Source organism: Barbus barbus (genome assembly GCF_936440315.1).
Source record: "Barbus barbus genome assembly, chromosome: 18".
Taxonomy (NCBI): domain Eukaryota; kingdom Metazoa; phylum Chordata; class Actinopteri; order Cypriniformes; family Cyprinidae; genus Barbus; species Barbus barbus.
In genome coordinates this window covers 6027333-6053530 of record NC_136746.1, presented here as the reverse complement: position 1 = coordinate 6053530, position 26198 = coordinate 6027333, and the positions used below count along the sequence as shown (strand labels likewise).

At 40.9% G+C, this 26198-nt stretch overlaps 1 protein-coding gene across 5 annotated transcripts; it reads left to right on the top strand.

The window, feature by feature from the left end:
* Positions 1 to 123: 123 nt before the first annotated feature.
* On the top strand, positions 124 to 25159 carry slc29a3 (solute carrier family 29 member 3). 5 transcript variants are annotated; one of them, XM_079440432.1, is made up of 7 exons: positions 124 to 283; positions 1970 to 2075; positions 2463 to 2869; positions 9919 to 10001; positions 21307 to 21533; positions 21691 to 21853; positions 24249 to 25158. In XM_079440432.1, exons 3-7 carry the CDS (start codon positions 2540 to 2542, stop codon positions 24871 to 24873), a joined length of 1428 nt encoding a protein of 475 aa, XP_079296558.1. In that variant the 5' UTR covers positions 124 to 283; positions 1970 to 2075; positions 2463 to 2539; the 3' UTR covers positions 24874 to 25158. The 5 variants fall into 5 exon arrangements, with proteins under 5 accessions (XP_079296558.1, XP_079296560.1, XP_079296559.1 ...); XM_079440434.1 differs by having other exon boundaries at positions 153 to 416; XM_079440433.1 differs by lacking the exon at positions 1970 to 2075 and having other exon boundaries at positions 153 to 283.
* The last annotated feature ends 1039 nt before the right edge of the window (positions 25160 to 26198 follow it).

Sequence of the window (26198 nt, the reverse complement as noted above, 5' to 3'; positions counted from 1 at the left end):
ATACACTAAGTAAATATTGCATATTGCACTTAAATAGTATTTGTTACTCTAAAAGTAATTATTTATCACCCATCCTTCTTTTCAACTTAAAATTGTGAGGGGGGGACTTTTAACTTGCCTTTTAATTTGAAGTCGTGTTATGTTCCTAATGCATACATTTACAGATTGTGTTGTGTACTCGGATGCATGCATAAGTCACCATGTCTACTGAGAGAGTGTTGTTATCGTCTGTCAGTGGTGAGCAGGTGCAACAAGTATGAATTCAGCTCAAATTAAGCTATTGGTGAGTTTTTTTATGTTGCAGTTCACAGTTGCATCCAGTTCAGCAGGTTTGAAGTGATTCATAAGTGAAAGAATGTCATTATACAGTCACCTGATTACAGTATCCGGATCCCAACATGAGACTTTTATCTGTTGTAAGTGTAAAATCAACTGTTTTGCTCTCATTACAGCTGTACTGTACAATTACTTAAGCTGAACTTTGTATATCGTCTGAATCCAGTTATACAGGGTTTCTGTTTGTCACACAGTTAAAACATGCTGAGCACTGTATTCTGTCTTTACTCACACATATTGAGAAACACTTCCCTTCACAGTCTCGGAAGACATGGGCTGTGTTTCAAAACCCAGTGAGCTGCCTTCCTAGACAACATTTTTCGGGGGCTTCACCATAACCAAAAGTGCTGCTGCCTCAGTACACCAATAGAAAAGAATAGCAACCATGACATTTTGCTGCAAATTATCACAAGACCAAATTACCTGAGCTTCTCTCCACATTCATTGTATTTCTTATTTCTTACTGTATGTCAACAGTTTAACTGGTTTCTGTCTGTTCAGTTTTCTCATAAGTAATTTAGGAGAAACCTCTGAGACAAAGCTGATTCTTAAAGGGACAGTACACCCAAAAAAAGAAAATTCTGTCATCATTTACTCACCCTCAAGTAGATCCAAACCTGTATGAATGTCTTTGTTCTGCTGAACACAAAGGAAGATATTTTGAAGAAAGTTTGTAACCAGGCTATTTTAGGGGCACCATTGACTTCCATAGTAGAAAAAAAAATACTATGGAAGTCAATGGTGCCCCAGAACTGCTCTGTTTCCCACATTCTTCAGAATATCTTCCTTTGTGTTCAGCAGAACAAAGACATTCATACAGGTTTGGATCTACTTGAGGGTGAGTAAATGATGACCCAATTTTCATTTTTGGATGAACTGTCCCTTTAAGTGAAACATAACTGATGAACTCCTGGAGCAACAATAACATTGTATTTTCTTATATTGTATATAAGTATTCTCTGGAGTACCACATTAATTACATGTGCATAGTAATCGTTTAGTACCATAGTAATGGTATATATCATTAAGTTGGACACCATCAATGTACCATGGTACCACCACTGTGCTTTTTTGTTGTGATATCTTATCTTTCCAACAACTACATAACACCCTTTGTACTAACTATATCACAGTTACCACAGTAACTATTAAAGAATGTACAGTGTTTATTTTTTGTTGGTCTACAAAGCATAAAATAGAATGGTATATGTGTTCCTGGACCACAAAACCAGTCATAAATGATTTTTGGCATAAAAGAACATTTTATTTTGACCCATACAATGTATTGTTGGCTATTGCTACAAATATACCCATGCTACTTATAACTGGTTTCGTGGTCCGGGGTCACATATTATCAGCTGTATTTTAGAGAGTTTGGTTTTGTCAATAACACAGTGTGTATGTTTGTAGTCTCTTAGGTAGATGTCAGTCTGGTGTCATGAGCATGTGAGTGTGTTGTAATTAGTGTGAGCGATGCATTTAAGGCATCAGCAGTTATTCATGATGCTGCAGTTAGGAATGGGATAGAAACAGATTGTCACATGCTCTTTTCTAGCGGTGTGAAATTCGGCGTACTCTTGAGTAATGCGGTGGAGGTGTTTTCTCATATGGTCTCTCTCTCTGTCTCGTGCAGCGCTGTGAGTCCTGAGCGTTTACTTCTTTCTTCTCTGAAAGCGGACAGCGTCTCCAGGATGGCAGGCAGATTTTAATCTCACAACAGCAGAGGGGTTGACATTCTAGTGAGTTCTGTGTTTTAATGAAGTGGTTTCTAGATCTTTAAAATTCCTTCCTCTTTATTAGTGGTGCTTGCTAAGGGAAGCACGGACATGTATGATACGCTAAATCATGTGACGTGAAGGTGAGACGTGCTGTTACTTTATAAAACGTCGTGTGCATAACTTACTGGACTAAACGGCAGACCAACATCAAAACATCTAGTCATTCTGAAATGCCTGAGGAAGAGTTTGTTATTAAAATTATTTGGTGTAATTACCTCCCAAATCATTAGGTATCCACTTCTTAATGCAAGGTGACAGGAGAGCATATGTTATTGCATTTTCCAACTTCTATTTTTATTATTGATCATTTCCAGTGATGATTTTGATCTCTTTTTCTCTCTCCTCCAGCATTAGTTTCTCCTGGTCACCCTCACATAGTCCCCTGGATTCCTCCATTTCACTCCCTCCATCCCGTCTCTTTGAGAATGGATGGTCAGCAGTCTCTTCAGGCCAGCGTGAACTCCTCTTATATTCCCGCCACCGTCTCCTCCATGTGTGACGAAGAGCATTCAGAGGGTGAGGCGTCTGGGGACGACGCTTCACCATTGCTTTCCCGACAGCAGCCGGCAGGGCCCCTGGCGGCCCGTCACTGCCCGGAGGACTCCTACAATCTGGTGTACATCATCTTCTTTCTGATGGGCATCGGCTCTCTGCTGCCCTGGAATGTGTTTATCACAGCCAAACAGTACTGGCTCTACAAACTCAGTAACAACTCCAGCCCCGCTGGTCAAGAGGAACCTCACAATGAACTCAGTGTAAGTGTTTTAACAAATTAACAAAGCTTTTATTTGCGGTTGACCGATAAATCGCCAGAGCTTGCATGACTTTTATTTTGACAGCAATAAGAACATTAGCGCTTGAGCATCAAAGATCACATTCTCTATCTTTGTTAGTTTGCTGTCTCTGTTTAAGAGCTCTATTGATTCAATTATAAGTCAGAACTGTTAAAGAAAAGTAAACAGTATATGAAAAAATATTATAGCATTTCCCTTTTCTGTTAGAAATAGAAAGGGATATGCTACAATACTTACTCATCTATTGTTACGATTCAGAAAATATGCATATATGCCATTTAAGCAATTATCTAATAAACATATGAATATCTAATAAAATAAATAATAAATCAATAAAAAATGATGTTTTTTTTAAAGTTAAATACATCAATCAGTATCTTTTGACCACTTCTATTCACTTGATTTTGTTTATTAGCACTCTAAACTAATATATATATATGTATACATACACACAGTACTGCTTGAAAGTTTTTGAACCCCTTAGAATTTTCTATATTTCTGCATAAATATGACCCAAAACATGGTCAGATTTTCACACAAGTCCTGAAAGTAGACAAAGAGAACCCAATTAAACAAATGAGACAAAAATATTTTCTTTGTCATTTATTTATTCAGGAAAATGATCCAATATTGCATATCTGTAAGTGGCAAAAGTATGTGAATCTCTTGGATTAGCAGTTAATTTAAAGGTGAAATTAGAGTCCATCTGTGCAGAGGTGTTTTCAGTCAGTGCAATGACTATCAAATGTCAGTACGTGACCTGTTTTATTCAAAGAACAGGGATCTATCAAAGTCTGATCATGTTTGTGGAGGTGAATCATGTCACGAACAAAGGAGATTACTGAGGACCTCGGAAAAAGAGTTGCTGTTGCTCATAAGGCTAGACAAGATTACAAAACCATCTCTAAAGAGTTTGGACTCCACAAATCCACAGTCAGACAGATTGTGTACGAATGGAGGAAACTCAAGACCACTGTTACCTTCCCGAGAAGCGCCGACCAACGAAGATCACTCCAAAGGAGAACGTGTAATAGTCTGCGAGGCTGCAAAAGTTTCCAGGGTCACTTTGGCTAATGTTAATGTTCATGAGCCCACCATCAGGAGAACACTGAGCAACCATGGTGTAAATGGCAGAGTTGCAAGAAGAAAGCCACTGTTCTCCAAAAAGAAAATTGCTTGCTAAAGATCATGAGGACAAGCCAGAGGACTACTGGAGAAATGTTTAATAGATGGATGAAACCAAAATAGAACTTATTGGTTTAAATGAGAAGCTATTATGTTTAGAGAAAAGAACACACTGCATTCCTGCTTAAGAATCTTATCCCATCTGTGAAACATGGTGGTAGTATCATGGCTTGGGCCTGTTTTGCTGCATCTTGGCCATGACAGCCTGCCGTCATTGATGGAACAATAAATTCTGTATTATACCAGCAGACTCTAAAGGAAAACATCAGGACATCTGTTTAAGAACAGAGTCTCAAGAGAACGTGGGTCATGCAACAAGACAACAACCCCAAGCACACAAGTCATTCTACCAAAGAATGGTTAAAGAAGAACAAAGTTAATTTTTTGGAATGGCTGAGTCAAAGTCCAGACATTAATCCAATTAAAATGTTGTGGAAGGACCTATGCAAGCAGTTCATAGGAGGAAACCCACCAACATCACAGAGTTTAAGTGCTTCTGCACTAAGGAATGGGCTAAAACTCCTACATGTTATTGTGCTGTTCAGCATTTACAAGAATCTTTACCTTCAGTTACTGCAGCAAAAGGGGGTCACACCAGATACTGAAAGCAAAGATTCACATACTTTTGCAACAGACAGATATGTAATACTGGATCATTTTTCTCAATAAATAAATGACAAAGAAAATATTTTTCTCTCACTTGTTTGATTGGGTTCTTTTTGTCTACTTCCAGGACTCTGGTGATGTTTTGGGTCATATTTATGCAGAAATATAGAAAATTCTAAAGGGTTCACTAACTTTCAAGCAACACTATATATAAAGGAAAAGGACGTGACTTGTGGCCAAGTATGGATCCCCATACTCGGAATTTGTGCTTGTGAATCTCTATCTCCATCTCTATATCTCTATCTAATATATATAAAATATATATATTGTTGCCAGATATTCACCATGAAAAATATGGTAACACTATTTTAGTTATTAAGGCATGGCATATTGGTACCTGTATATTTTACAACTTATAATTTTAAAGAATATTAATTTACCAATTTGTTTGAAGTGCCACAATTTGCTTTTTACCATAAAATTTACTGATAGCCACAGTAATAATACAGGTGATAAAACATAAATCAGAGTTAATCTTTGGCCTGTCCCAGGGACCCAAGACAAAACACCATCAGGGTAACACACATGAAACTAAAGTAATCCCATAAACTAAATAACAGAGAATGCAACACAAAACAACCTACTGTACATTTCTGATAAGAAAACTTAGAAGAAACAAAGCTCAAATGAAATACAATCATTATGCGATGTGTCATACAGTGAGGTGGGGTTTTTTTTTGCCTTAAATCATATGGTAATAGAGAGTATTTACTTCCACACACTCTACATTTGACAATATTTTACCATATACAGTGCCCTCCAAAAGTATTGGAACAGTAAAGACAAAATTGCTCTGTTGGCTGTGGAGTCAAGACATTTACAAATATGATTAAAAGATGAATATGAGACAAAACTACAGATTGTCACATTTTATTATTGGGGGATTCAACACATAGATGTTTTACCAGCTAAGAAGTTCAGCACTTTTAGAGTTCATCCCTCTATCTGATGTGAGCATAAGTATTGGAGCAGGTGCCTCACAGGTCTTTCTAAGTGATCAGCTGTGTCCTGTTGCATTAATTCTTCAGATATTAAAAGCAGGGAATGTGTCGTATCAGTTATTTCCATTACTTCTGTATTCTGAATCTTGCATTCGATGATGACACACATAAACCAGGACGCCAGGAAACCACTTTTATTCACGGTTTGAAATGCAGAATGACACACCTGCACAAAAACTGCCCACACCTCCCAACGACCGGGCGCTCTGTCTGTCTCCAGCCGACGTAAGGAAGACCCTATCTAGGATTAACCCACGCAAGGCTGCGGGTCCTGACAACATACCTGGCCGTGTTCTGAGAGACTGTGCTGCACAGCTGACAGATGTCCTAACAGATATCTTCAACACCTCGCTGAGCCAGGCAGTCGTCCCCACGTGTTTCAAATCCACAACAATCATACCGGTACCAAAGAAATCACCTGTGTCCTGTCTCAATGACTACCGTCCCATAGCACTGACTCCAATCATGATGAAGTGCTTTGAGAGGCTAGTCATGCACAACATCAAAACCAGCCTCCCCAACACACTCGACCCGCTCCAGTTTGCATACCGTCCAAACCGCTCTACGGACGATGCAATTTCCTCCACCCTCCACCTGGCTCTTACCCACCTGCTGGGCCCTAACAATTCCCTGTGTAATTGGATCCTGGACTTTCTAACCGGAAGACCTCAGTCAGTCCGTGTCGGCCACAACACCTCGAGCTCTACCACACTGAGCACAGGTGCCCCACAAGGCTGTGTGCTCAGCCCGCTGCTCTTCACACTGCTGACCCACGACTGCACTGCCAAGTTCAGCTCCAACCACATCATCAAGTTTGCTGATGACACAACAGTGGTAGGTCTCATCAACAACGATGAAACGCACTACAGAGAGGAAGTGGCACAGCTGGCTGAATGGTGTGGCACTAACAATCTGTCCCTCAATGTGGAGAAGACAAAGGAGGTTGTGATGGACTTCAGGAGAAACTCCGTTGACCACCCCCCACTGACCATCGTCAGCTCGATTGTGGAGAGAGTCAGCAGCACTAAATTCCTGGGGGTGCACATCACAGAGGATCTCACCTGGACCACCAACACCATGTCACTCTCCAAAAAGGCACAACAGCGCCTACACTTTCTCCGCCGGCTGAGAAGAGCAAGTCTCCCTCCACCCATCCTCACCACATTCTACAGAGGAGAGTGTGCTGACCAGCTGCATCACTGTCTGGTACGGGAACTACAGTGCTGCTGACCGCAAGACCCTCCAGCGGACAGTGAACACAGCTGCAAAGATCATCGGTGCCCCTCTCCCCTCCATCCTGGACATCTTCCTTACACGATGCTCCAGCAAAACCAACAGCATCGTGAAGGACTCCACCCATCCCTCCCACAGTCTCTTCCAGCTCCTACCATCAGGAAGACGGTACCGGAGCATTAGAGCCCGCTCCGCCAGACTGCTCAACAGCTTTTCCCCCCAGGCTGTGAAAGCCCTGAATTCAAATCACCCCGCCCCCCTCTGAAACCCCATGCAAACCCCTACCTCCTGAAACATGGACCCCCCCCCCCCCCCCCCCCCCCCCCCCAACCTTACCACACCAAAGAAAAAAACTGTATGGAACTTTTTTTTTTTGTGTGCAATTCGAAGTGTGCTACACAGGTGAGTGGGCCTGTACAAACCACCTGTAGTAACACACTCTCCTCTATGTGCACTAGACACTTTACACACACTGCTGCGTGTACACAATCCCACAAAAGACTCAGCAATATATGTATGTTTACATGCTCATGCACTACAAATCATCCTGCTCTGTTCCCCAACCAGCTGCTTGACTCAAAATGTTTCTCTTTGCACATGTACAGTATTTGTGAAGCATTCGTATAGTTTGTATTTTTTATCTTTTATTTTTTAGTTTGTATAGGGTAAATACTTATATATATATATATATATATAGTATACTTATATTTAAATCTGTCAGTAGGTTAGTTGTGTATAGGTTTATAGTGTTTATTACTTCATTGTTGTATGTCTGTATTTATGTAGCACCGTGGTCCTGCGAGGCACGACATTTCGTTCCACTGTATGTCCCCACATGTAGCGGAATGACAATAAAGCTCATCTTGACTTGACTTGAAAATGTGACATTCTGTGGTTTTGTCTCATATTCATCTTTTAATCATATTTGCAAATGTCTCGACTCCACAGCCAACAGAGCTATTTTGTCTTCACTGTTCCAATACCAATACTGTATTTGAATTTAATGTGATGTTAAACCATTTACAGATTTTCACTGTATATGGTAAGGTAACTTACAGTAAACAAGTTGAAACGTTTTTACTGTAGTGTTTTTAAAGGTAAGAATGGTAAGTCGTACACAGTATATACATTGCGCAGTCATGTGCCAGATGTTGCTAAAGTGTGTCAGATGACAAAGTGTGTGTTTGTCTCAGGCACAAGTGTCAGCTACTTGTTATCATGGTGAAGAGTTATTTAACTTTTAGTTAACTTTTAATTGAGTTTTTTAAAGCAGTCACACAACATGTTTCTGCACTTTCTGCTCACCCCAGCATTTTCAAGGTCTTGTGATATTTGACAGAACTGACGTCCCTTTCATATGCAGAAGCACAGGCTCCTTTAGTGTGTTCTAGGGTCAGGTAAAAGTTAGTTATTGGGTAGAATCTGTCCTCTTCTGATAGTGACATTAGCGTGTGATTTATAGTTTTAGGCTGCTGTTTCTTTCCTTCTTGAAACTTGACTTTTGGGATTAATCTGATTATGCCCACTGGCTGCACTTTGATGTTTGTGTCTAAATAGATTGAATCAGAAGGCTGAGGTGCATCCTGGGATACTGCTTTTATGTTTGTATTTCCCACTTAGTTGCCAGGGTGGCAAAGGCAGACCACACACTATTTTAAACAGGAAGAAAAACCATCGGGTTTCATTGAATGGGTTCTATTATTGGAATCGTCAACTTTTAAGTTAATTGTTTTTATTTAAGTTGTCATAAACAGAAATCTGGTTAATGATCTGGTTTAATAATAAGATGAACTCATAAGTTGTGAGTTCATGAGTACTGATTTAATAATCATTTTCTGTTTCTCACTCTCACTTCTGCTCAAGCTCTGGTTTTATCTGACAGGGCAGGAAACGGGGAAAGTGAAAGCGTATCGTTTTATAAGACTCTTTTATAGATCGTCAAGGGCAAATGAGCTCTGATCACCTTTGTTTTTGAGCATGTGGCATATTTTTGAAGGAGATCCATCACTATTAGGAAAAGTTTATTGCTTTGCTTAGGTTAAATTTGATAAAATTATGAATTTTATGAAAGCATGTCTTTTTATCATTACATTCATGATAATTAAAGGGATAGTTACGGGATACGCAAAAATACAAATCTGTCATCATTTACAATTTGTTCCAAACCTGTATGAGTTTCTTTCTCCTGTTGAACACAAAAGAAGATATTCTGAAGATTGTTGGTAACCAAACAGTTTCTGATCCCCCTATGACTTTCTTAGGACCTGCTACTGTTTAGTTACCAAACTTTTCAAAATGTTGTTTGTGCTCAACAGAAGAAATTCATATAGGTTGGGAGTAAATGATGACAGAATTTTTATTTTTGGATGGACTATCCTTTCAAGGTCGTTTTCTTTACATATGATCTATTATTGAGATTTTCTGGGTAGTAAAATTAATATTCTGTCATCATTTACTCCCATTCCCTCCTCATATTTGGAAACCGAAAATGTGTATTATACATTGACAAAGCTGACACTGGGTGTAAGTGGATAGAAGAATAGAATCACTATTATCAGACAATAATCTCATCAAATACTGTCAAATGAAGTCAAAGAGTAGGCAGTTAATAACCTATTGGTCTATCACAATGTGTTATAAAATGAATGCTCTTTGGAATACTTGATTCTGACTGGTCAACTGTGTCTATACTGACCTCAGTCTAACTGTATAATTGAAAGTTGGCTCAGGAAAACATTACTCTGTGTGGCTGTTCATCTTTTATCAATCTGCACTCATTATTCTTACATAATAAAAAGAACTCCATCCAGTATTTCATGGCCATTTATATATAAAATAAACATTATTTAGCAATGACTGGCATTGTCACTTATATCATTGATTGTGGTATGTATTATGAGTGCTTTTCTTTGCTCTGGTGTGCAGGACTACTTTGAGAGTTACATCGCCATCGCTTCCACAATTCCCTCTGTGTTGTGTCTCATCCTCAACTACCTCCTGGTCAACAGGTAAAACAAAGCACACACACAAACTCACTTCACTTTCTGTATTATCCACTCAGAACGTGTGAATTCTGATTTCAAATGCTCATACGCTTAAAAATAAAGTTTCTAAAGGGGGTTTTCGTAGCAACGCCATAGAAGAACCATGTTGGGTTCCCCAAAGAAACTTTCAGTGAACAAATCATTTCAATACATTTACATTTTTACATTTATTCATTTAGCTGACGCTTTTATCCAAAGCGACTTACAATTGCTATATATGTCAGAGGTCGCACGCCTCTGGAGCAACTAGGGGTTAAGTGTCTTGCTCAGGGACACATTGGTGTCTCACAGTGGATTCGAACCCGGGTCTCTCACACCAAAGGCATGTGTCTTATCCACTGCGCCATTACCACCCACTGTGAAGAACTAACACCTTAAATTGATCAAAACTTAATTTTTGCTTAGTAATATGCAATGCTGTAAACTTCCTTTTGACACCTTTTAAAGGTGATTTTTTTCTCAATATTTAGATTTTTTTTTTTCTTTAACCCTCAGATTTCAGATTTTCAAATAGTTGTATCTCGGGCAAATATTGTCCTATCATAACAAACCATACATCAATGAAAAGCTTATTTATTCTGTTTTTAAAAAAATCTACTTGTCATGCCGCTTATGGAAAGAAAAAAAAAAGTATTTTTGTTTGTTTCATCAGTACAGCGTTATCTGTTTATCTCTGTAACGGTAGTAGCGCGCTTCTGCGCACGTCACAAATCAGGAAGCAGATCGCTGTGCAGTAGTCAGTCACAGCAGTCTGCGAGTTCGCTCAGCCATTCCGTTTCTCGAGCGATCGCCTTTTTCTCTTCCCCTTTTGCTAAAGCAACGTCTGTGAGTATTTCTTATCATGTCATATTAGGATAGTGTCTATTTTCATTTTTTGTAAGACTATTGAGACGGCTAAGTTAGCTTTACGTTTATTACTGCCTATTGTTTAATAGCTCGATTGCGTTTATCCTACAGATCACAGCCGTTTAGATAATCCGTGCTGTTTTCTCTGTCACGTGTATTTGGATTTAATATTAATATATATTTTATCTGTATTGTATTACAGTTTCACAATATTCTCAGTAAACTTTATGGAAATTAATCACCTGTGTCCTGGAGTTTCTTGGGAGTGTTTAAACTGAATGGAGCATAGTCCATGAAAGTGAAAAGACGAGACACACCTAACGAGGCGCAGTGAGTCACAATGTCACAACGAAGCAACAGTAAAAAAGGCAATGAAGATATCCAGTCGGAGACTGTGCATTCAAGAAGCAGTCGTTCATCTGGTACATCGTCTAGCTCGAAGATTAGTATGGCTGTCGCTATGGCGAAGGCAAAGGCTGAAGCAGCGCAAGCTAGAGCAGCACACACGCAGAAGGAAATCGAGCTTAAAGTAGAGCAAGCCCGTGTTCAAGCTAACCTTGATGCATTAAATGATGAGAAAGAAAAAGATGCCGCCAAAGCAGAGGCGAATGCTCTCGTGGCCGGTCTACAAGATATGGGTTTTGAAGTATGCAGTAAGGCTAGCAGCCAGGTTCCACAATCGGTCAAAGACCAGCGAGTCGCCGCTTATGTGTCAGCACAAAACAGCCTATGCAGCAGAGGTTTATTCGTTAGAAGAGGCAGTGATTATGCTTCGCCAATGCTACATCCTCCGCATTCTCAACCTAATGATGCTATCTTCTCAACGCCTCATCCACTCAGCACGAGTCAAAATCAAGCTGCTGTTTCTGCAGACATTATGCCACGTCAAGATAATCAAGCTCCTCAGATCAGAGGAGCGCCGCTGCAACAAAGCCACAATCAGGTACTTAACTCTTGCCCAGCTCTTCAGCGTGGTGGGAGTCGTTCGCAACAGAACGTCAAAGCGGAACCCTGTCCTTCTGTGCGCACGCATGCTCACAAGACACCTTATGGAGCTAGCTATGATCATTCTACTTCCACGGGAGATCTCATCAAATACTTAGCTCGTAGCAGCCTGGTGACTTCAGGTCTAACCACATATGATGACCAGCCAATGAACTATTGGGCCTGGAAAACATCGTTCCAAAATGCTATCGCCGATTTAGACCTGTCTGCCGCAGGAGAACTCGACCTCCTCACCAAGTATTTAGGAAAAGATTCGACAGAACAGGTAAGAAGAATTAAAACAGTCAACATTAAGGATCCAACAATTGGATTGCGTATGGCATGGGAACGCCTCGACGAAATATATGGCTCACCAGAGGCTGTCGAGCAGGCTTTGTTCAACAAGCTAGAGAACTTTCCGAAGGTTACTATGAAGGATCCACAAAGACTTAGGGATCTAGCCGACCTGTTGTCAGAGCTTCAAGCAGCCAAAGAAGACGGCTACCTTGCAGGCTTGTCGTATTTGGATACCTCTAGAGGTATTAAGCCTATTATCGAGAAACTTCCATACAACATGCAAGAAAAGTGGCTTTACCTTGGCACAAGATACAAACAGGAACATTTCGTTAGTTTTCCACCTTTCTCTGTGTTGGTAGACTTCATCGCCACTGAGGCAAGGGCTCGCACTGACCCAAGTTTTAACTTCTTCACGCAAGCTCCAACAGAGAGAAAGAGTAAGTGGGAGAAACCTACTAGGACATCAGTATACGTTCACAAGACGCAGGTCTCAGGAACTGTTAAGGCCGAGAGTGGAGAAAGTACGGAACGTATTGATCCCAACAAACACTGCCCTCTGCATAGAAAGCCTCACCCTTTGAGGAAATGCAGAGGCTTTCGTGAGAAGAGCATAAATGATCGCAAACAGCTTTTGAAAGAGCATTACATCTGCTTTCGCTGTTGCTCCTCCACAGACCATCTTGCAAAGAATTGCACTGCTGAGATAAAATGTACAGAGTGTGGGAGTGCGGCTCATGTGACAGCACTTCACCCCTACCCACCTACCTGGAAATCTAAGTCGTCCCCTTCCACTTCAGAGGATGGCGGGGAGGAGGACAAAGCAGAAATCCGGGACATTAAGTCGACGTGCACTCAAGTATGTGGCGAAGGATTGAGTGCCAGAACATGTGCTAAGATCTGCCTTGTCAGTGTGTTTCCCAATGGCTGCAAGAAGGAATCCAAGAGAATGTATGCCATACTAGACGAACAGAGCAATCGCTCCCTGGCGCGGTCAGAGTTCTTTGAGATTTTTAAGATCTCTGGAAGTTCCTACTCATATACCCTCAAGACCTGTGCGGGGTGTTCAGAGACGGCGGGGAGGAGAGCCAGCGGTTACACTGTGGAGTCGGTGGACAAGAAAATTAGCATTCATCTGCCTACACTCCTGGAGTGCAACCAGATCCCTAACGTTCGCACCGAGATTCCTACGCCGGAAGCAGCCTACCATCACGCCCACCTGAAGCGCATCGCTGACAAGATTCCGCCTTTAGATCCGGATGCCGAAGTTCTCCTCTTACTGGGCAGAGACATCTTACAAGTACACAAGGTCCGAGAACAGATAAGCGGTCCAGGAGATGCACCGTTTGCGCAAAGGCTTGATCTGGGATGGGTCGTCATCGGTGATGTGTGCCTTGGAGGTGCCCACAGAACACAAGAGGTGAGAAGCTACAAAACAGCTATCTTAGAGAATGGTCGTACGAGTTATCTTCAACCATGCAACAACCGGATCAGAGTGAAAGAGGTATTTGGTCAAGCGTCTAGACCTCAGCATCATCCAGTACCAACCTCCATCCGTGGTTCCACCACGCTCAGTGGAGACTGCTTAGGGCAGACAGTCTTCGCTCGTTCTTCCGACGACCATAGACTTGCTCCATCCATGGAGGATCTAGAGTTTCTGAAGATAATGGAAGCCGAGTGTTATCAGGACAGTTCTAAAAGTTGGGTTGCACCTTTACCCTTTCGGTCGCCGAGACAGCGGCTGCCTAACAACAGGAAACAAGTTTTCGACCGTCTTGTTTCGCTTCAGCGCTCATTGGAAAAACGACCACAAATGAAAGTCGATTTCCTAGAGTTTATGGAGAAGATATTCGAGAAAGCACACGCTGAAGTCGCCCCGCCAGCACAGCCTGGACAAGAGTGTTGGTACCTACCTCTATTTGGTGTGTATCATCCAAGGAAACCAGATAGAATTCGCGTGGTCTTCGACAGCAGTGCATCATATGAAGGAGTGTCGCTCAACGATATCTTGCTCACTGGTCCCGACCTTAATAATAGCCTGCTAGGTGTTCTTATGAGGTTTAGGAAGGAACAGGTGGCGATCACTGCCGACATCGAGCACATGTTCCACTGCTTTCTCGTCAAGGAGGACCACCGAGATTTTCTCCGCTTCCTGTGGTACAGAAACAACGACCCTACCTCCGACATCGTCGACTACAGAATGCGGGTTCACCTTTTTGGGAATAGTCCCTCGCCTGCCGTTGCAGTGTATGGTCTGCGACGGGCAGCTAAGAAAGCAGAGGCTGACTGTGGTAGTGATGCAAGAAGATTCATCGACCGCGAGTTCTATGTCGACGATGCTTTGAAGTCCTTCAGCACAGAGGAAGAGGCCATCAGCGTCCTAGGGCGAGCTCAGAAGATGCTTGCAGCTTCTAACCTCAGGTTACACAAAATTGCTTCAAATCGACTGGCAGTCATCGAAGCGTTTCCATTTGAAGATCGTGCCAAGGACGTCAGTAGCCTAGATCTCTTCGTCGATGATTTGCCGATACAACGTAGCCTTGGATTGCTTTGGAACATGTGCACGGATACATTCATGTTCCAAATCGAAGATGACCAGAGGCCATTCACTCGTAGAGGAGTACTTTCGACTGTGAACAGCCTCTACGATCCTTTAGGATTCCTTGCACCCGTCACGGTTCATGGAAAACTGATACTCAGAGAACTAACTAAGCGAGCAGAGGATTGGGACACACCTCTCCCCAAAGACATGGAGACTGGATGGATTAGATGGAAACAGTCGCTCCGAGACTTGGAGGGACTCCAGATACCACGCCCTTATACGTCATTCTCCACCGCAGGTGCTCTAAGAAGAGAACTCTGTATCTTCGCAGATGCATCGGTCAAGGCAATAGCAGCCGTAGCCTACATCAAGGTGACAAGCCACCAAGAACAGACTGAGATCGGCTTTGTCTTCGGGAAGACGAAGTTGGCGCCTCAGCCTGATCTAACTATCCCAAGACTTGAGCTTTGTGCGGCTGTACTCGCCATCGAGATCGCTGAGATGGTAGTTTCAGAGATGGATACAACGTTCAACAACATCACCTACTATACTGATAGTAAGGTTGTATTGGGATACATCCAGAATCAGTCAAGAAGATTCTATGTTTACGTACACAACAGGATCCAAAGAATCCGTCAATCACCTTGCTTTGGCCTGTGGAAGTATGTTCCAACACACCTCAACCCGGCTGACATTGGGTCAAGAACTGTGACTTCAGACTTGCTTAGCAGCACAACTTGGCTCAAAGGGCCAGCCTTTCTTCATGATGTATCTTTGCATTCACCTGAGCTTCAAGACGCTTACGACCTTATCGATCCTAACGCCGACTCTGAAGTGCGTCCTCAGGTAGTGGCAAGTTTCACTCATGTTACCAGAGATGTGATACATCCGCAACGGTTCGAACGCTTCTCCAAGTTCAGCACTCTCCTTACAGCCGTAGCTCACCTCATCCATGTGGCTCGTTCCTTCGCCCACTCTACCCAGGATGAATGTCAAGGGTGGCATGTCTGTCGGCCTACACAGGAAGAGTTGTTGAAAGCCAAAGTATGTATTGTGAAAAGTGTCCAGAACGAATGTTATTCAGAGGAACTTAAGTGTATCAACTCAGGATCCAACATTCCACTGAGTAGCAGCCTATGGAAACTGCACCCCATCTTGGACCAAAATCAACTTCTTAGAGTAGGAGGTCGAATTGAGCGGTCGGGTCTGAGTATGAACGAGGTTCATCCCATCATCGTTCCTGGCCGGCACCATCTAGCTACCCTGCTTGTGTCTCATTATCACGAAGCAGTGAAACACCAAGGGAGACATCTGACAGAAGGTGCCATTCGTACGGCAGGATTCTGGCTGGTGGGAGCTAAACGCTGCATCAGCAGTTTGCTTCACAGATGCGTCACTTGTAGAAGACTGAGGGGAAAAATGGAACATCAGCAGATGGCAACTCTGCCAGCAGAACGGCTACAAGTAGCACCTCCTTTCACTTATGTAGGTGTTGACGTTTTTGGACCCTGGGAAATTGTCTCACGCCGTACAAGAGGAGGAGTCTTCAACTCTAAACGATGGGCTGTGATGTTCTCGTGTATGTGTTCGAGGGCAGTCCACATCGAAGTGATTGAAGCCATGAGTACCAGCAGTTTTATCAACGCCTTGAGAAGGTTCTTTGCAATCAGGGGCCCTGCAAAGCAGATCCGTTCCGACTGTGGAACTAATTTCATCGGCGCTTCTCGTGAACTGGAGATGGACCGTTCGAATCCAGGTTTCAAAGGAGTGGAAGAGTACTTGGACACGCAGAGCTGCACCTGGGTATTCAACCCGCCCCACGCGTCTCATATGGGCGGCGCGTGGGAACGAATGATTGGCATTGCCCGTCGTATTTTGGATTGCATGTTGCTTGAGCGGAAAAGGTCACATCTTTCACATGAAGTCCTGACCACCCTCATGGCCGAAGTAACCGCGATCATGAATGCCAGACCGCTCATCCCAGTGTCTTCGGATCCAGAATCGCTCCTCATCCTCACTCCAGCGATGCTTCTAACCCTCAAGACAGGTTCTGCACCTCCTCCTCCGTCAGGAAGCTTAGAGGAAGCACATCTCATCAGAGAAGAATGGAAGCAAGTTCAGGGCTTAGCAGACATGTTTTGGAACAGGTGGAAACATGAATACCTCAAAACATTACAGATTCGGCACAAGTGGCAAGGAAAGAGGCCGAATCTCCAAAAAGGAGACATAGTTCTCTTGAAAGACAATCAAGCTAAGAGGAATCAATGGCCTACAGGCCTCATCATAAAAACCTTTCCAGGAGAAGATGGATTGGTTCGGAAAGTTCAAGTGGAAATTGTCAAGGACGGAACCAGAAAGACCTTTTCTCGGCCTGTTACAGAAGTGGTTTTGCTTCTTTCTCCAAAGACTGATTCCGTTAATTAATGTGGGCTCTTGAAAGACCCCAAGCGGGGAGTGTCATGCCGCTTATGGAAAGAAAAAAAAAAGTATTTTTGTTTGTTTCATCAGTACAGCGTTATCTGTTTATCTCTGTAACGGTAGTAGCGCGCTTCTGCGCACGTCACAAATCAGGAAGCAGATCGCTGTGCAGTAGTCAGTCACAGCAGTCTGCGAGTTCGCTCAGCCATTCCGTTTCTCGAGCGATCGCCTTTTTCTCTTCCCCTTTTGCTAAAGCAACGTCTGTGAGTATTTCTTATCATGTCATATTAGGATAGTGTCTATTTTCATTTTTTGTAAGACTATTGAGACGGCTAAGTTAGCTTTACGTTTATTACTGCCTATTGTTTAATAGCTCGATTGCGTTTATCCTACAGATCACAGCCGTTTAGATAATCCGTGCTGTTTTCTCTGTCACGTGTATTTGGATTTAATATTAATATATATTTTATCTGTATTGTATTACAGTTTCACAATATTCTCAGTAAACTTTATGGAAATTAATCACCTGTGTCCTGGAGTTTCTTGGGAGTGTTTAAACTGAATGGAGCATAGTCCATGAAACTACTCTTATAACTAGTTTTGTGGTTCAGGGTCGAATATGTTAATACTAAGCATGCTAATAAGCAACTAGTTAATAGTGAGAATTGGCCCCTATACTAAAGTGCTTCTGAACCTTTATTTTTAAGAGTGCAAGATATAATTTTGTGTTTGAGATTCTACACTGGCTAGCATTAGTTTGTCTTCCAATAAAAAACAAAAATGTTTTCTAACAGGCGCAAGAGCTTGCGAATCCTTGTGCAGCACAAACAAAGCATCTCTGGCTGAGCCTAAATTGAATCCGTTCATACACACAGAGTCCTGTTCAAGTGTACTGTGGTACCTTTGTAACTGTTGCCAATTCCTTTGCTCTCAGAGAATAAAGACTTACTGTGTCCATTTTCAAACATTACGTGTTTGTCTCCAGACTTCCCTTTTGTGTGGTTTTGTTGTGAACATTGGACTCTTAATTTTAAAGAGTCAAGACAAGTTGGAAATTAGATGTCTGTGGCCAGCAGGTATGGGAAAACATCCTGCTTGATGGACACACTGCTGTTTTGTGTGAAGACTAACTGAATAGGGATGAGCAATTGGATCATACAAACTGGATGAAATATTTCAATGTTCACCCTCTGCATTGATGTTAACCTGTAAACAAGGGCTAAATTAACTTTAGAACATTCCCTTACTCTCTGCAAACCTCTCCAGGAGCTTTAACAGCATGTCAACAAGCCTACTCTGAGAAAAAAGATCATTCAAAAATTGGCAAGTGGAGGGTGAAGCCAGTGATTAGTGATTAGTATCGGCCTCAAATTTCTTGATCAGTGAACAACTATTGGCAATATTGTTATATCTAGACAGCAGGACTGAAGATAATATGATGCCAGTATATAGAATGATTATAAATTAGTTGATGCAAATAATGTATAGTTGAATGATTAAGCTGGCCAATATATCTGTCTATCACTAGCATAAATCAAGGGAGAACTTAGTTTTTGCCTGGTAGACAATAGATCACATCAACTGTCCTTAAAGCCCTGCATTTGAATTTAAGAAAACATGAGTGGCCAATTATTAAGAGCATTTTTGCATCCATATTTGACCTCAAAGCATGTAAGTTCCCACGTTCCCCTTACAAACTGAGAACCCAGGTTGGGAACCACACGTCAGTCGAATCAAGTTCTCCTTTTTTTTGCGCCTTCTTGCACTTGAATGATTTAATATCACTTGAATGTTTAATTGGCCAAGATTTAAAGGGGTCATGAACTGCCTTTGTTTTTGTTTTGTTTTGTTTTGTACTGTTCTCTGAGGTTCAATGTTATTAAGATTTTTACATCAACAAAATATAATAATTCAGAAGCAATAGGCAATTTTCTGTCCTGTTTTTGACCCCCCTCATCAGAACGCTCTGTTTGAATAGGTGTGAAAACTGCGGTAAAATGAAGTAAAAAAAAAAGTTTTTACTGACACACTTCATTAAAAATAAAGTACATCAAATAAAGTGTATCATTTGGTTTCTGCGTAGAACTGTGTTTGCTGCTCTTGTCATTTATCTATTATGTGTGCGAATCGGTGGGCGGGCCTAAACAGGCACTGATGTAGAAGCAGGCGTTGATCTTCTTCTGCGAAGGCGGTGTTTACCGACACTATTACGTCATGAAGTGGCACATTCCACAAGCTGTCGTTTTGGCAGATTGGCTTCGGTATAAGCTGTTTTTAGACTAAAGGCCCCGATATACACTGCCCTCCAAAAGTTTGGAAACGCCCTAGAAAAGTGGGGTTTTAGACAATATTGGTATGAATACTTTTTCATTTGTGATAATTTTGCACTGATAAGGGACAACACAAACTACGAAAACATATTTTATTACGTAAACAGTTTATACATAGAGAAAACTTTTTCAATTCAATTCAATTCATCAAAATATCCACCATTGGCAGCTATTACAGCTCTGCATAATCTGGGCATCCGAGCTGTCAGTTTATTCAAACATTGACTTTGAATTGGCAATCAATTGTTGAAGATACAGTATTAAGGTGTGCTGACCCAAAAATCTTTTAAAAACCTGGGCCAAGTTTAAACCAGTAACCAGGCATCACAGCTGGCAAAGGGGCATGTCTGATTTTGACATGTGTATACAGTTGCATGCGAAAGTTTGGGAAACCCTTGCAGAATCTGTGAAAATGTGAATAATTTTATCAAAATAAGAGAGATCATGCAAAATGCATGTTATTTTTTATTTAGTACTGTCCTGAGTAAGATATTTTCAATTAAAGATGTTTACATATAGTCCACAAGACAAAAACATTGCTGAAATTATTAAAATAACCACATTCAAAAGTTTGGGAACCCTTGGTTCTTAATACTGTGTGTGGTTACCTGGATGATCTACGACTGTTTTTTTGTTTTGTGATGGTTGTTCATGAGTCCCTTGTTTGTTCTGAACAGTTCAACTGAGCACTGTTCTTCAGAAAAATCCTCCAGGTCCTGCAGAATCTTCAGTTTTCCAGCATCTTTTGCATATTTTAACCCTTTCCAGCAGTAACTGTATGATTTTGAGATCCACCTTTTCACGCTGAGGAAGATTGAGGGACTCAAACACAACAATTAAAAAAGGTTCAAACATTCACTGATGCTCCTGAAGGAAACACGATGCATTAAGAGCCGGGGGTGAAAACTTTTGAACAGAATGAAGATGTCCAAATTTTTCTTATTTTGTAGAAATATAATTTTTTTTCCATTTAGTACTGCCCTTCGGAAGCAACAGAAGCTACTTGCATGTTTCCTGGAAGACAAATTAAGTACAATTTACCTTGATCTTCAAATTCAGAAAGTTTTCACCTCTAAACTTTTGAATGTGGTTATTTTAATAATTTCAGCTATTTTTTTGTCTTGCGGACTATATGTAAACATCTTTTATGGAAAATATCTTACTTAGGACAGTACTAAATAAAAAATAACATGCATTTTGTATGATCTCTCTTATTTTGTTAAAATTATTCACATTTTCACAAATTCTGCAAGGGGTTCCCAAACTTTCGCATGCAACTGTATATTGCCATTATTATGTTTCTTTGCAGGTTTTCAATGATAATGTCAAGTTACTTTAATGTATTTGCACCAAAAAAGGATAAGGATTTATGCTGATATCGTCCAAAACCATACTTTGCCAGGGGTGTTTCCAAACGTTTGGAGGGCAGTGTACAAAGTTCATTTTCGTTCTTCGTTTGGGGGCAAAAAGAAGTTCTGAGCAACGGTATGCTGTTTTTGAACATTTCAACAAACACCTCAAAGGTGTTTAGGAGCCAAAACGAACTCCCCCAGAAAGTTCGCTTTGGTTAGCTGTTTCAAACTGCCTAATTTTGTTCAAAATAACGTCATATCAGTTTGTTCTTCGATTTCGTTGGAAGTATATCGGGGCCTTAACAACAAATTTTGAGTTCTGAAACTTACAGAATGTTTTTTATAGCACAATGACCTCTTATATGTCAAAAGATCAATGGAATTTTGATTTCTCAGTTTATGATCCCCTTAAAAGCATGCAAATGTTGAATTTTCTTCACTGACAATTCCATCAACTGTTCCGACTCAAACGTCTTTCACACTGGCCTCTGTATTTCTTTCAGGTTTTCCTCTCAGGTGCGGATAATGTTCTCTCTCCTGGTGATCTTGGTTGTGTTTGTGGTGACCACAGCACTGGTGAAAGTGGACATGTCTGGCTGTAGGATGCAGTTTTTCGGAGGAACGCTGGCCAGTGTGGCGCTGGTGAGTGGGGCGTCCAACATCTTCTCTGGCAGTGTGTTCGGTATCAGTGGCCACTTTCCCATGAGGATATCTCAAGCAATCATATCAGGTACCACTACACTTCCCACTAAGTGTTCATCCTCTTGAGTTGACTGAAAGGTAATCGGTGCTATTCATCTCTAAATATATAAAAAATATTCCACATGCCAACAATAGCACAATATACAATGGAGCCACAAGACTAAGCTTGTGTCTTTTGTCTTCAGGTCAAGCCATGGGCGGCACTTTGAGTGCTTTGGCGTCAGTAGTAGATCTGGCTGCCTCGAGTGACGTGACAGACAGTGCGCTGGTGTATTTTATCACAGCGGACGTCTTCACTCTCATCTGTATCATCATGTACCTGCTGCTGCCCAAACTGTCTTACTCAAGGTGAGCGAGTTTCCTAAACGTGTAGCACAAACCCGTTAAAGGTGTGACATTTCTATCATTTCACAGTATCCTTGATAGCCATTATGAATAATTCACTACACTAAATGCAAAAGGAGCATTGTTTACTTCATTTATCTCATGAATATCTATCATATAAAAACCTCACCACATGATATTCACAGAGCTCTTTGTGGAAAGACGAGCTGAAAGAGGAAGTATGGTGCTGGTAGTGAATCCATGAGTTTCATCTGCGGTCTTGGGTCAAACCGCAGTTTCGTGACACAGTTGTGATGTAGAGATCAGCAGTTGCTGATGTGCCAACATACTATTATTATATACTTGAGTTAGGGATTATTCAAAATCCTACATCCACCAAATTCAGCTCGATGTCTGCTGTCAGTCACAAAAGGACAAGTGTAGCAGAATCTCATTTCCAATACAATGATATTGAAAGGAGACTCTTTAAAGCACCAGAAATGTAATAAAAGAGACAAGGGTGTATAATTACAGTCCATATAACTTTGGTATTATATTCCTAATTGTCTAAAACCATATGATAGAATTGTGTGAAGAACAGCTGTCAGATCTCATTCAGATTTATATATGTACAGTCATTGTACATTCTGTGAAATTATTCAACAGTAGAACGCTTTAAAGGTTTTAGACTAACATGGGGGTGAGTATATGATGATTATTGATGTATTATTGATGTAAATGCAGTACTCAGAGTTACCGTTAAGTGGCACTAGAGTGCTAGAAATTATTACTGAATCTTGAAATTAGTACTTGATTAAATCACAAGAAATGATTTAAACAATAATGCAAGCGGAGCACTTATATTTTGTGTAAATGATTGCTTTAAATCCTAAAACGATAGATTTTTATTCTATTCAGGGATGAAAATAATACAGTGTCATTCTGACTATATATTATTTTGGTTTGTGGTTTGGTTATATTACCATTAAAAAGTTTGGTGACAGATGGACAGACGGACAGAGATGGTTTATGAGCAGCTAATCAGCATATTAGAATGATTTCTACTCACGGATATGTTTGCATACCTATAGGATATTTAGCTGTTTATGGCTTGATGTGTTTTGATACAACTGTGATGCAAAGACCTGTCCTGTCTTTGTAGAGGGTTCCTTGAGGGATGTGAATGTGGGCTTTTGTTTCTTTAATGCACTTCTTCTCTTTGTGTCTGGAGACTCTGCTGTGAGGGTAGGAGTGTTTAACTCACTGAGTCAAAAACTGAGTAACCACAAAATAGGTTTTTTTTTGTATGATTGTACACGTCATAATCATTATATTTGCAAAAATAGTTTTAAACATATTTTTACATGGATTTATTATTGTTTAATATTGGATTTAAAGTAACACTGTGTAACTTTTTTGTGTTCAAAATTTGCCAAATGTATATAATGAGCGTGTACATCATGAATTCATCTTCCAAACCGTGTTGTCTGATTCCGAATCACTACGGTACACTTATAATAAGTGCTTATATTTGGACTTATATTATTGTAGCCTGGCCGGGTCGTCACTGCTGCGGAGTAACACATACCTGAACCTGCGTGAACCGCCATAGACATAAACCTTTTAGAGAAGTAGCTCCGGTTAGAATGTTCTTCCGCGGGATGCGTGCAGTTCTGTTTATTAACCGCTAGAGCACCAAAAGTTACATAGTGCTGCTTTAATGACTTTTTTTACACCATTTGATAATCTGAATTAATACAATTTCATTACATAAAAGGTCAAGTATCATTATCAGATTTTTAATCAGTATAATTCTTAAATGATTTCTGAACCTGGAGCACGAGGCCATGAGAGTCTACACAGGGTCTTCTGTTAATAATAATTAGTGTTTTACACTATTAATAGTGTTTTAAAGAAATTATAATAAAAGATTTGGAAAAATATTTTTTCTAAATGGAAACATGAACAAATAAATAATCAGTGAAACCATAAATGTGACACTGGAGCACAAAACCAGTCTTAAGTCGCTGGGGTATATTTGTAGCAATAGCCAAAAATACATTGTATGGGTCAAAATTATCCATTTTTCTTTTCAGTTTCCAGATAGTTACACCTCCCAAACATTTTAGACTTTAAGCCCCATAACATCATTTTAACATTTCAGAAGCAGAAAACTAGTCTTTAGAATATTCATATTATTTTGTAGAAATGATAACAGAAGATTTGATAAACTATGGTTGGTAAACAAACAAACAAATAATCAGTGGAACAATCCAGTTACACCACCTGAGCATTTAGCCCCACAACAAAATTGTAATTCAGGAAAATATGTTCATCGTGGTGAATGCCTCTATGAATTATATTTTGTGACATTCCTAATCATAATACCAGGCTGTCTGTCTGTCTATCTCTCTTCCAGATACTACATGGAAGTAGCTGCTGTACCCTGTAATGAGTCTAACAGCCACAGCAGCCGCTCAGACTCGTCATCTGGATCCGTGCCGCCCCTCAAACCCATCCTGAAGAATACCTGGGTTCTGGGTGGCTGCGTCTTCTACGTTTTCTTCATCTCCATCATGATTTTCCCTGCTCTTTCTTCGGGTATCCAGTCCATGAATAAAGACTCTGGAAACCCTTGGGCTACCACATACTTCGTGCCTCTGACTAGTTTTCTACTGTACAACGTTGCAGACTTCTGCGGCCGCCAGGTCACGGCCTGGTTGCAGGCGCCGGGTCCCACCAGCCGCATTCTGCCATTGCTGGTCATCTCCAGAACCGCCTTGGTTCCTCTCTTCATGTTCTGCAACTATCAGCCCCGGTACCACCTGCACAATGTGTTCTTTGCACATGACCTCTTCCCTGTGGTCTTCATCTGTCTGCTGGGGATTTCTAACGGGTACCTGGGCACACTGCCCATGATCTACGGGCCCAAAGTGGTGCCGCGGGAGCTGGCTGAGCCTGCGGGGGTCGTCATGTCCTTCTTCCTCACGCTGGGGCTTGCTGTGGGTTCAGCCTTCTCTGTGGCGCTCGTTCACTCTATCTGAGTGTAAATGACTGGCTGCCTTTCAGACCTCTACAGTATTGCCAAAAGACTGATCATTTACACTACAGCACTCAAGAGGACTTTTGCCAATTTAAAAAAAAATATTTCATATTTTTTGTTACAGTCTTTATGCATTAAATGGATGTTTTTTTTTTTATCTAAATGATTTTTATGCTTTTCTAATTGTTTTTACAGTAAATTTTAAGTTGAATTTTATTATTTTTATTTTTCAGAAAATAGGCAATCATGTTTTTCAATTTTGACCATTATAATAAAACATTTTTATAAAAAGAAGCATTGTATGTTATTTTCCTGCAATAATACACAGGCATAAACTGGTTTTACAGTGCTTTAAGGGTTTTATTCATGTTTACAATGTGTTATTTATCGTAAAAGGACATTTTAAAATTAAATGCAAAAAATATATACAACCCGAATTCCAGAAATGTTGGGACGTTTTTTAAATTTGAATAAAATGAAAACTAAAAGAATTTCAAATCCCAGGAGCCAAATATTGTATTCACTATAGAACATAGCATAATACAACAAATGTTTAAACTGAGAAAGTTTAAAATTTTATGCACAAAATGAACTCATTTCAAATTTGATGCCTGCTACAGGTCTCAAAAAAGTTGGGACGGGGGCATGTTTATCATCTCCTCTTCATTTCAAAACAGTTTGAAGACATCTGGGCATTGAGGTTATGAGTTTCTGGAGTTCTGGTGTTGGAATTTGATCCCATTCTTGCCTGATGTAGGTTTCCAGCTGCTGAAGAGTTCGTGGTCGTCTTTGACGTATTTTTGATGATGTGCCAAATGTTTTCTTAAGGTGAAAGATCTGGACTGCAGGCAGAACAATTCAGCACCCCGAACTCTTCTACTACTGTTGTAATAGCTGCAGTATGTGGTGGTTTTGCCTTGTCCTGCTGAAATACACAAGGCCTTCCCTGAAACAGACATCATCTGGAGGGGAGCATATGTTGCTCTAAAACCTTTATACACCTTTCAGCATTCATAGTGCCTTCCAAAACATGCAAGCTGCCCATACCGAATGCACTTATGCACCCCATACCATCAGAGATGCTGGCTTTTGAACTGAACGCTGATAACACGCTGGATGGTCTCCCTCCTTTTTAGCCCAAAGAACACGGCGTCCATGATTTCCACATTACAAGAATGTCAAATTTGGACTCATCTGACCATAGAACACTTTTCCACTTTGAAACAGTCCATTTTAAATGAACCTTGGCCCACAGGACACGACGGCGCTTCTGGACCATGTTCACACATGGCTTCCTTTTTGCATGATAGAGCTTTAGTTGGCATC